Genomic DNA, 11,756 nt, shown 5'->3' on the forward strand with positions numbered 1-11,756 from the left:
TGTGGTATATTATGCAAGTGTTATCAATATGTCGTTCAAGTGTGCAAAAACTGCACCGTGTTTTTGCCGTATTCATATGGGCTTCCAGTTGGGAGAGGATAAGCAGAACCAATTTGTTTCGTTCAGCTCGAAGTGGTGGGCTAGGTCTGTCGCATTTGTTTATTAGACAAATTGTGTCGCGTTTTCTTTTTTTTCGGGATCAGAGAAATGATTTTCTACGCACTGTAATTCAAGTTCGTTTGGGAAAAGCACTGCCGCAATATGTTGTAACGACTAGTGATGTGAAGGGAGGAAGTATTAGGGGATATCTGCGCCAAGTGGTTGATTCACTTCGTATGTTGCGTGTGCGGTTTTCCATGGAATATCTATGTTCTGGGACAAGAAAAACACTGTATAAAGACTTAGATGATACAATGTTGCCAATACCATTGTACAGGTCTGTAAACTGGGGAGGCCAAGGAGATGATGTACTGAAACGGGTGAAAAAAATGCCAGTTAGGCCCTCTCAAAAAACGTTTTTCTTTAAGCTACACACAAACACGCTACCCGTAAAAACATGGTTAGACGAAAAAGGAATATATGTGCCATGGACAGTAAACTGCTTACTTTGTAAAAAGCCAGAGACCATTGAACACGTTTTCATCGATTGCTGGGATCCAATATTTCATTGGGATGTCTTACAACGTACACTTAAAAAAGAACTACCGATTACACCTCTTGGTATTCGATATTTGCCAACCGATAACGAAGGAGGAGTTCCGTACGATATGTTTATGCTCCTTGGCCTCCACAGTCTGTGGAAAACGAGAATGGCAGTGCGACACTCGGATGTCGATACCCGTCCGGCGAGGATAAACTTCATCGAAAGTGTCGCGTATATTCGGGAAATATATCGTGCCCAGAGTGAGCCTCCCGAGTGGGTGGCTATTCTTGATGAACTGATCAAGCTGAAGCGATTTTAATATATAATGTTAGCCAAAGTGTGGTTGACATGTTTTAGCGTTTGAATGTGTTATTGGTTTGTGCTGCAAACAGGCAATAAAGAAAAAAAAAACTCGTGGCTGAGTGGTAGCGCCTCCGTCTCACACACCCGAGACCCTGGTTCAATTCCCACCCAGCCCATCTTGCAAGTTGTTTTTTATTCATGAAGTGCCTGCTGGGATTTATCGCTCACGGCCAACGCCGACGACGCTGACACCGACACCGACGACACCGTCTTTTCTGCGACATGAGCTCCTTAACGCTGTCGCGTTAAAAGCGTGGTGCGCTGGCAGACGGTGGGGACACGCAGAGGAGACGCAGGGGTGACGCCAGGAGAGTCCCAGGAGGCGACGGCAGGAGGAGGTCAACCACCGGAGCGGGCGTTGAAGACGGGCCGTCGGGTTCCGGACACGAGCCCACCAGGACTTCACCTGACCGGGACCTCCTGCCAACCTGTTCCTGTGCGTTGCCCGTCTACCCGAGCGTGCCCTCAGCTCCTCAACGCCGGTGAGCTTCTGCGCCAGTGGGCAGTACGAGAACAGTCGGGCTACGGGCCCGAGTTCAACGCCAGCTGCCCGGCAAGAACGCCGCCCCGTCTGCCTTGCCACCTGCTGCCCGAGGCCGGCGTTCGAGCTTCTGCGCCCGTGGGCGAGACGAGAATAGTGTGGCTTCAGGCTCGCGTTCTACGCCAGCTGCCCGTTCAGAACGCCGACGCCGTCTACTCGCGCCACCAAGCCGCCTGCTTTACCTCGCCTAGCCAGAGCTGGCGCGCTCCGGTCGCCCGGTCGGTCAGCTTACACCGCGACCTACGGTGAGACCGGCACCACTCCTTTCGCCAGCTTGTCGCCGCGTTGAGACTGTGACGCGTCCCCGCCCTCGTGGCAAGCCCGGACTCACGCACCCGTTAACCTCATGCAAGCCCTATACGTGTTCCCTGCCGCAATGTCTGCTTGAGTGTTTATTTTAGGCATACTTTCTATTTCCTTCTATTTATTTTATGCCTCTTTTTAGTTTGATTAAAAGTCTTTGTGTGTGTGTTTAAACCAATGGCTTTGTCCTCAATTGGTTTCTCGGAGGCTCCGCCTAAGAGAACCAACCAAACCATTGAGTACACGAACCTTTGCCCCATATTAGGGTCATCACACCCTTCTAGTTTTCTTGTGTAGAAACAAGGTAGCTGTCGAGCCTTCCCGTATGCCGCAATGACTGATGGTATCTCTACTGAATCAAATGCGTTTTGATAATGTGTGAAATCCATTTAGAGGTATTTTATTTCTTGCAAAAATAAAGATACGTGGTTGTTAGGACTTACATATTGAGAAATATGCTTCACAACTCCAAAACAAATCGACAGAGTTACATGATTTCTGGTTTAGTGCCTGCCCGTCGTACATGCTCTTCTTTTCCTTCATATAATTTTAGCGCTGTTTTTCTTCAAGTATGTTATTGAACGATTCGTTGAGCAACGTAGTAGCGCATGCATCGGGTCATGTCTAGCAAGGCCCTTCATCTTCAATTCAGCTTGACCTCGAAGTTTATTTACATAGTGCAAACGCTTATCGCATAATAATAAATTCACGATCTTTTGATTGTTTAAAGCAAGACTGAAATTCTTCTATAGTTATAAAGTAGTTCAAATTAGCAGATCTGTATAGGGTGCGGAGCGGCGTAACTTTTGGACATAAGTTTCCATGCAATGGCCGCTGGTAGTTTATAAACATTGTCCAGTTAACGCAAGGTGGATGCTATCAGGTATGACAGACATAGCACAACTCCTTCTATCACAATAACTGCTAAAAACACTTGCATGGTTTCTCGAAATCCGTTCCATGTCTAGAAGTTCAATATATTGGAACCGCAAGTCTTGAAACACATGAAATAATGTATGGCCGAAGCTTCTTATATCTTATAAAAAACTACGAAAATAACCAGCCCATTTCAACAACGTATTATGGAAATAGCCAATGTATACCTGCGGCACATCTGAGTGTGTTATTACTGCAGTTGTCGGCAGGTACTGCAAGAGCATTGAATGCCGCGTGCAGGGTTGGTGTCAAATGCAATCGTAAATGTTATTTCCCGGTAAATCCTCCTCCCCCCACACACCGCTAGATTGCCTTGCTTAATTTTTTTGCGGTAGTTATACTGTCGCTATGTGTTGTGCAGCGTCAGTACCAGTCGTACTAGCGCCTGACAACTACACATTCAAGGATACCCTCCTGGGAGAAAGGGAGCCGACGGCTCCGTTCCAAAGGGTCGCCTATGGCAGCTACTTCAAGGTCACCAGGGACCTGTGGCAGACTGATGTGCCTCCTGGTCAAATCAGAGACCTAAAGGCTCCGGACGGTTACGTCGAGATCGACAGAACTGCTGTTCTAAGACTGACGTGGACATGGCCTGGCGCGCGCATGACACATGGATTAGGTGCGTATTATCTGTGAGCGGCCATCTCGCACTAGGAAACAAATTAAATGAGGACACTCTACAAGACCATTATAACTAGTAATACCAGTGAGTGAAGCTCTACTTTTTAAATGTGATTAGTATTTGGACAACCGTATTGCAATATACAATACATAGTGGATGCAAGGCAATATTTAGCTGTCCAGAACGCGTACAGATTTCAGTTGCTAGTCTGTCAAGTGTCGGATTTCATTTCTCAGAGGTGTTCCTAATCATGTCTACTACGTTAGGTGATAACGATGTTAAACTCTGTAACAACGCCTTGAAAGACCAAATTCACATAGGGTCTTAGCAAACCGCCTCGCAAAAAAAAAATAAGATAGAAGTGCGAAAGCCTACTGGTAAAGTTAATTCTTTTTGTTGTTGTTCTTGTTGTTGCGTTGCGCTGATATATAATTGATAAAAATCTTTGCTTCCGTTCACTTACTGGGTGGGCTAGTATGTGCAGTGAATTAACAAAATGTAATTGTTTGCAACAAATCTTCTTCATATTTAATACCTATTGGGTTGCCAGTTCATGGAAAATAGCAATGAGAACTTGGGGCCGTTGATTTGTGATCTTGTGACATACGGTAGAAATCAGCCAGAACATTGAAACAACAATCCTTACCTTTAAGTGAGCAGCTTTAGGTAAGAATGTAGCGCTGTATGTTACAAAAGCGCAGATGTATTGTACAGACAGTATTTATTTGCGTTGTAGCCGTTGTTCGACACAAATATGAATCAGAAGCGTTTACCAATTATTTTTTACATTCAGTGCAAGCAGCCGACTAGTAAAAAAAAACGAAGAACGCACGATGACCACTGTAGACAGCAAGTGAAAAAAAGTTAAGTGAAAAAATGTTATTTAGATGAACTGTCTACTATGAACATGGCTGCCTCTAAAAAATTCAGGAAATTATTTCGCATCAGATGAACAATCTTTTATCCACGAAATATTTGTATTCAATTTACAGGTTAAACCCGCCGTGGTAGCTTAGCGGCTAAGGTATTGCTGCTACGCAAGAGGTCGCGCGTTCGAATCCAGGATACGACAGCCACATTTCGATGGGCACGAAATGCGATAACACCCTTGTATTTAGATTAGGTGCACGTTAAAGAACTCGCAGGTGGTCAAAATTTCCGTAGTCCCCAACTACGGCGTTCCTCATAATGAGGTCGTGGATTTGACATGTAAAACCCAATAATTTACTGAAGTTCATTATGAAACATATAGGCTGTGTTTATTGCACGCACTATGCGGCGTGTTGATGTTGCCAAAAAATGCAAAGTCACCACCCTAGGCTTGGAGTGGCGCCTGACACCTGCAAAAACGCCAAGAGCAAGTGGGGCTGTACTCATCCAGATACAATCCAACTAGGAAGACCCATTAAGCTTCAACAAGACACTCCCTAACCGGAACAGGAATTCGCTTACTTGGTGCAGTATTCGGCCACTCCCTCACAAATGACTGATTCCAGTCATTCCAGTCAGTACCCAGCGACTGCGGAGCACATGACCAAAGCGGCGGTCAGACTTGTAATGCAGCAGAGAGTGCTAAAAATCTCTGCACCCGGAGAGGCCGCCAATAGAAACTGACCACTGCAACGTTTAACACCTGAGACCTCTCGAGTGAAGCTAGCCTAGCAGGACTGTTTGAGTAAGTATCAGACATAGTTTTGAATATAATGGGCTTTTAGTAAGGTTAGAACTGGGGAAGCTTATACAGTGCTGGCAAATGGCCACGTCCTCTGCTTTAGAGGACTCCCAGATGAGAAGCAGTTTGGAGTAGCATTCCTAATCAATAAGGACACAGCGGACAACATTGACGAATTCTACAGCAATTATGAGAGGGCAGCAATAGTCGCAATAAAGCTAATTGGAGGTCTAGAATAAATGTAGCACAAACCTGCACTCCAACCTCTAGTCACGATGACGAAGAAGTATAATAGTTTCATGAAAATATTGACATAGCGATGCAACAAGTGCGAACTCAGTATATTGTATTCATGGGTGACATCAATGAAAAAGTGGGGGCAAAGCAGACTGGTGAAAAAGCAATTGGAAGCTACTGCGTGAACTCTAGGAACACTTCTCGGAGAGATGTTAGTAGAATTCGCGGAAAGGAAAAAGCTGCGAATAATGAACACCTTCTTCAGGAAGCGTTGAAACAAGAAGCGGACTTGGAACAGCCCTAATGGTGAGGCAGGAAATAGAACTGATTTCATACTTTCAGCTAATCACGGCATAGCAAAGGATGTAGACGTGTTAAGTAGGGTAAATTGCAGTGATAATATGTTAGTGAGGGCTAGGACTTACCTCAATTTGAAGAGAGAAAAGGTAAAATTCGTGAAGAAGGAACAGGGCAACCTAGACGCGGTAAGGGTAAAAGCAGACCAATTCAAGTTGGCACTATCAAATAAATGTGCAGCCTTAGAACAGAGAGATGAAGATGACGTAGGGGAAGTGAATGAAATCGTAACTAGGCTGGCTTCAGAAGCAGCAATTGATTTGGAAGATAAGGCCCTAAAGTAACCAGTAGGTACGTTCTCCCAAATAACAAAGGACCTAATAAAGAAACTAAAAAGAATAAGAGTGTCCAACTCTAGCGATAACATAGAATTCGTCGAATTGTCAAAGCTGATCAACACGGCTGAAAGAACGGATATTCGACATAACGTGCGGAAGTCTGAGGAAGTAGTGAAAAAAAGTGGGGCAGCCTGAACTCTTCGAGATGGAAACTTGGAATAGGGCAAACCAATGTGTATGCATTGAACGATAAGCAGTGTAAAATCATCAGCAATCTCAGGTATAGTAAAAGAAGCGGAAGAAATCTATACTGACTTCTACAATACCCAGAGTAGTCAGAATGCCTTCATTCAAAGCAGTAAGGAAGTGGATGCGAATGGTCCTCCTGTAACTAGCGATTACGTCATAAGGGCCTTGCAAGACATCAGATAGGGAAAGCGGCGGGAGAAGATGGAATACTACTACATTTATTCAAAGATGGTAGAGACATAATGCTTGGAAAACTAGCTACCGTGTATACGAACTGCCTATCGACTTCAAGTGTCCCAGAGAACTGGTAGAATGCCAACATCAAACTAATCCACAAAAAGGGTGACGTTAAGGAATTGAGAAATTACAGGCCCATTAATTTGAATTAGGAAGGAACAGCGCCAACTAAGACGAACACAAGAGGGGAGAAAGTTGGCGCTTGTCCTGTGTGGTTCTCCCCTCTTGTGTTCGTCTTAGTTGGCGCTGTTCCTTCCTAATTCAAGTATGCACCATCTAGCCCAAATGAATGTTCTCCTGAAGTACAGGCCCATTAGCTTACTTCCAATATTATATAAAATATTCACCAAGATAATGTTCAATAGAATAAGAGCAACACTGGACTTTATTCAACCTAGGAAACAGGCACGTTTCAGGAAGGGATACCCTAGAATGGATCTCATTCATGTCTTAATCAGGTAATAGAGAAATACGCAGAGTAGAATAACCCTTTCTACGTGGCTTTCATAGATTACGAAAAGGCATTTTATTCAGTAAAGATACCAGGAGTCATAGAGACATTACGTAATCAAAGTACACACGACGCTTACGTAAATGCATTCGAAAATATCTAAGGAGATTGCACATCTACCTTATTTCTCTACTAGGGAAAGTAGGAAGGTACCTATAAAGATGGGGTCAGACAAGGAGACAAAATGTCTCCTATCCTATTGACTACACGCTTGGAAGCATTATTCAAGCTAATAAACTGCGAAGACTTGGGAGTGAGATTCAATGACCAATATCTCAGCAACCTTCGGTATGCCGATGGCATCGTTCTATTCAGAAACAATTCGGACGTGTTGCAACAAATGATTAAGGACCATAAGAGAGTGTAAAAGTGGGATGGAAGAATAATATGCAGGAAACAAATATGATGAATAGCCGGACAAGAGAACAAGAGTTCAAGATCGCCAGTCAGCCTCTGGAGTCTGTGAAGGAGTACGTTTACCTAGGTCAATTATTCACAGCAAAACCTGATCATGAGAAGGAAATTCAGAGGAGAATAAAAATGGTTGCATCGCATATGTCAGCTCCTCAGTGCTAACTTAGCATTAAAATTGAAAAGGAAGGTGTAAAATCAGTGAATTTTTCCAGAGCTAACATATGGGGCAGAGACTTGGAGACTGACAAAGAAGGTTGAGAACAAGTTAAGGACCGTGCAATGAGCTATGGAACGAAGATTGCTAGGCATAACGTTGAGAGACAAAAAGAGAGCGATTAAGATGAGAGCTAACATGGATAGCTGATATTCTATTCGACATTAAGAGAAGGACATGGAGCTTGGCAGTTCATGTAATACGTAGTTTAGATAACCGTTGCACCCTTAAGGTTACAGAGTGGATGCCAAGAGAATGGAAGCGCTGCCGAGGACGCTAGAAGACTAGGTGCCGTAATGAAAATATGAGATTTGCAGGCTCTAGTTGGAATTGGTTCGCTCAGGACAAAGGGAGCTGGAGATTGCAGGGAGTGGCCTTCGTTCTGCAGTCGACAAAAAATAGGTAAATGATGATGATGATTACTCTAACTAGACCAGCTACGCCTTCTGAAAGTGCCGCCATGCAGTCCACGTATACCCAGTGGAACACGCGTCTTCAGCCAATTCGGACCATTAGAGGCTGATTGAAGCCCAGTGGTCCCAGTGGCGCACGCCCACATAAACCGCCAATATTTCAACCTTCACTACCGTCGTGATCAGAGCAGGGTTTTTTTTTTCAGAATCAGGCCACACAAGTACGGGTTCGGCCCACGTTTAGTGTGGGACAGCTAGATGGCGGGAAAAAGACAAACTGGTCTGATAATGGCAGGTATGCTTTTAGAAATAATATCGGTTAACTGTTTGCATGGTTACCGTGATAGTTCTGGCAGAAGGCTACAACAGTATCGTTCAGGCCCTTTTTAGCTTGGCTTCAGAATCAAAGCACGATCTAGGCAGTCTGCTGGCCGTGTGCTTGAGGCAAGACAATTTCCTTCACACTGAGCACGTTTGACAGGGCTGTCGTCGGTGGGTACCAGAGCTTAGTCTCGTTCTAAATTTGAACACCAGAGCTCTGAGTGCTCCGTTTCGCAGAAAATACGGTGACCGCGTCGGCTTCCACAATGGGCGATGTTGTCTATCAGAGACAATCATCCCGAACCTCAACTATAACAGGCTCTCCGTTTGGCGCATTGGCGTGACTGAACTAGTTCAATTTGTCAAAGCAAAATGCGTTCAGAAATTCGTAAAGTACGACTTACACACAACCTACAGATATGAGAGTGTCGGAGTGTAATTGGAATATACAAGAAAGATGGCACTGTTATACGGAAACAAAGACCCATTTTTGCTTGCATAAGCCACTGCCTGTAGCCACTGCCCTACGGAGGTGTGAGACACTGATATGCCCTGCACTGCCACCACAATCGGCCAACCAACGACTTTTCTCGGCTTTTCCCTACGAAGTAACCCCGGGATCCTATCCACACACAGCGGCGCTATAACAAAAACATTGCGCTGGGCATTCGATGTAATGCATGCGGGCAGGTAACAGATGGACCATTGCAGTTAGAGAAGGGAAGCCGAGGGAAGGGAAGCAATGTCGAGGACGGCACAAAAGGTACGTGGGGGGATTCCATGAGGTAGTTTGGAAGCTGTCACGTTCTGCTCTTAGAAGCGAAGCTTAAGCATTTTCGAATATTTTAAAATAATTTTGGGCTTTGTTTCGCAAGCGAAACAAGACAAAGCCATGCTAAAGACAGCGCCCGGCAAACAAAAGCAACTGATGAATTCGACGTCGTTCTAACTCCTGAATTGGGCGTATGAGGAATAAATGAAGTATTTAAACTTAGTAAAGGATATATGCAACCTTAAGATTTGGCAAGAACAGAAATATAAAACAGACGAATACGAGACGTGCCTTCAGATTCTTGCTAGCAAAACTCAATTAATTTCATTGCAAAGAAGGCTTCAACAATTTTTTTTTTACTTTCTGCACGATGGCTAGGTATTTATGTATATGGAAGTACCGTGTGTTCTCGCTAACCTTAGCCAAGCTGTTCAAAGCATGGTAAGATAGGATTTGAAGACCAACAGTGTTCGTTTATCACGCCTCTCACGACCGTACACCGTAGGTCCTAAAATGGTATCTCGCACAGCGTCTTTTTCTGATTTCTTTTCAACACCTCAGCGGACGTTAGCTGGCACAGCCGAAATATATATAATAATATTATGTTAGATAAAGGTCATTTTGCAGACTCAACCGCACCTTCCATATACACTTCGGGTAGCGTCTTTGTGAATCACTGCAGAACTCTACTCCAACAAAGGAGTTGTAAACAGAATTTAAATAAAACGGGGGCAGGGGGAAGGAGGACTAACTGTATCATGCAGAGGTTCCATCTCATTCTTGTGGCAATATGATAGCATAATCTTGCTTATAGTGTTTGCCCGAATTGTTTAACAGTGCTGTCTTGACGTGTGTAAAACCATTCTTGATAAACACTAACATTAAATTAATTAATTAAATCATGGGGCTTTATGCGCCAACATCACGATCTGATTTTTAGGCACACCGCAGAGGGCGACTCTGGAAATTTGTACCACCTAGGGTTCATTAACCGGCACCTAAATCTAAGTACACGGGTGTTTTCGCATTTCGCCCCCATCGAAATGCGGCCGCCATGGCCGGGATTAAGGCCCCAACCCACGTGCCGTACACCATAGCCACTGAGCAACCATGGCGGATTTGGTAAAAGCTCACCCCCAAAACAAATATGCTGTTTATTTCAGCTAGCAAATTTTACGTAACAATTGAGTTGCCAGTAAATCTTAGCTTCGTAACATTACCGTAGCTAAGGAATATATCAAAAGGTTTAAATAGCGGGGACAATGCCATATATATATATATATATATATATATATATATATATATATATATATATATATATATATACACATATATATATATATATGTGTGTGTGTGTGTGTGTGTGTGGGCGTGTGCGTGTGTGTGTGCATAAATATTGGGGTATCATGGCCTGTATAAACCTGTAATGAGTGTCAGCAAACAGATGCGGTGTTTGCGCCTCGCGCGTCGTCGTACCGGATGACAGCTGTCTTCTGTACCTTCAATTACAGCTGCGGGAGTGGAGATCAGAGGTGACACTAGTAGAGACAACCTTGAAAGGGACTTCGACAGCCAGGAGCTTCTGTCCAATGTCGTCAAAGGCAACCTAGACCCCCTCCCCCCCGGTTCGCAGCACGACGTGTCGATCGCACTTCCTCGCGACTGGGAAACGACCACTCCAGACGACAGTGCTTTCAAGCTGACGGCGTACGTAGCGGCGCGTGTTATCAACGCGGATGGACTAAAGGGCAAGCCATCCAGGAGCCTGCGAATAGAGTATGAATTCTCCAATATTTCCGCCAAATCGCTCACAACCAGAGCTTCCATCTCTACACCGGCAGTGTCGCACAGGAAGCCTGGAGCAGCAACCACGACCACGCCGGAAAAGCCGTACATGCTGACCGGCTCGGCAACGACCTCAACAGGCCCGACCAAAACGGAGCCAGCTCGCGAGCCGGCGGCAACAACCACAGCAGATGCGGAGAATGCCACAAAAAATGATGATCAACCTGTTATCCTTTGGATTCTGCTGGCCCTAGTTGCCGGAATCGTCATCATGTTCATCGCAATCAAACTGCTGCTCAGGGTGAAGTCGACCTCCATTGCCCAAAATCAAGGAAGCGCCACGAACACGTTAGCAACGACAACTATGTGACGCCGCGTAGTATCCGTGGCCAGAGATGGCAGAATACCGCGTGGTATTGGTGGCCAAATAAAGCATAAGCGGCTCCGACAACGCGAGGCATTGTTTGAACCTCTCGCCAGCAGGTGTACGTTTTCTTTTTTTTTTATAATTTACCTTACTGCTTCTTTATTTAAATTTCACCATTTCCTTTGAAAAAAAAATCAAATACACAGTAGTGGCAATTCTCGTTATACTCTTCTCTCCAACCCGTGAGAAGAAGTCATTGTGTTTAATTTTAGCGTACCAAGAAGTAGATGACCATTGCCGCTTCACTCAAAATGGTCACTTGACCAATCCCAACGCATCACTCCAAAACGTATCTTCTTGCACGTATACACGCAAACCCTTCAGTCACAAATTACTATAATCTGCACGGAAAATGTTAATCTACCAAGTCTTCATATTTTAGGTGTCCAGAGTGGGAAGAAAAAGTTAACCACTTTCGGACTAATATTATGCGAAATTGGTTGCATCTTTTTATGTAGACA

At 44.5% G+C, this 11,756-nt stretch overlaps 1 protein-coding gene across 4 annotated transcripts in view; it reads left to right on the forward strand.

Moving 5' to 3' along the window:
- The window catches only part of LOC139061301 (calcium-activated chloride channel regulator 1-like), a 228,341-nt gene extending 217,004 nt beyond the window's left edge, over positions 1–11,337 (forward strand). For all 4 annotated transcript variants that reach the window (XM_070541077.1, XM_070541078.1, XM_070541079.1 and 1 more), the window contains 2 exons: positions 3,148–3,405; positions 10,595–11,337. In XM_070541077.1, the coding sequence (XP_070397178.1) occupies positions 3,148–3,405; positions 10,595–11,238 (902 nt within the window). In that variant the 3' untranslated portion in view covers positions 11,239–11,337. The remainder of the gene's footprint in view (positions 1–3,147; positions 3,406–10,594) is intronic.
- Positions 11,338–11,756: the final 419 nt, after the last annotated feature.

This window comes from Dermacentor albipictus, chromosome 6 (assembly GCF_038994185.2).
Source record: "Dermacentor albipictus isolate Rhodes 1998 colony chromosome 6, USDA_Dalb.pri_finalv2, whole genome shotgun sequence".
NCBI classification, from domain to species: Eukaryota; Metazoa; Arthropoda; class Arachnida; order Ixodida; family Ixodidae; genus Dermacentor; species Dermacentor albipictus.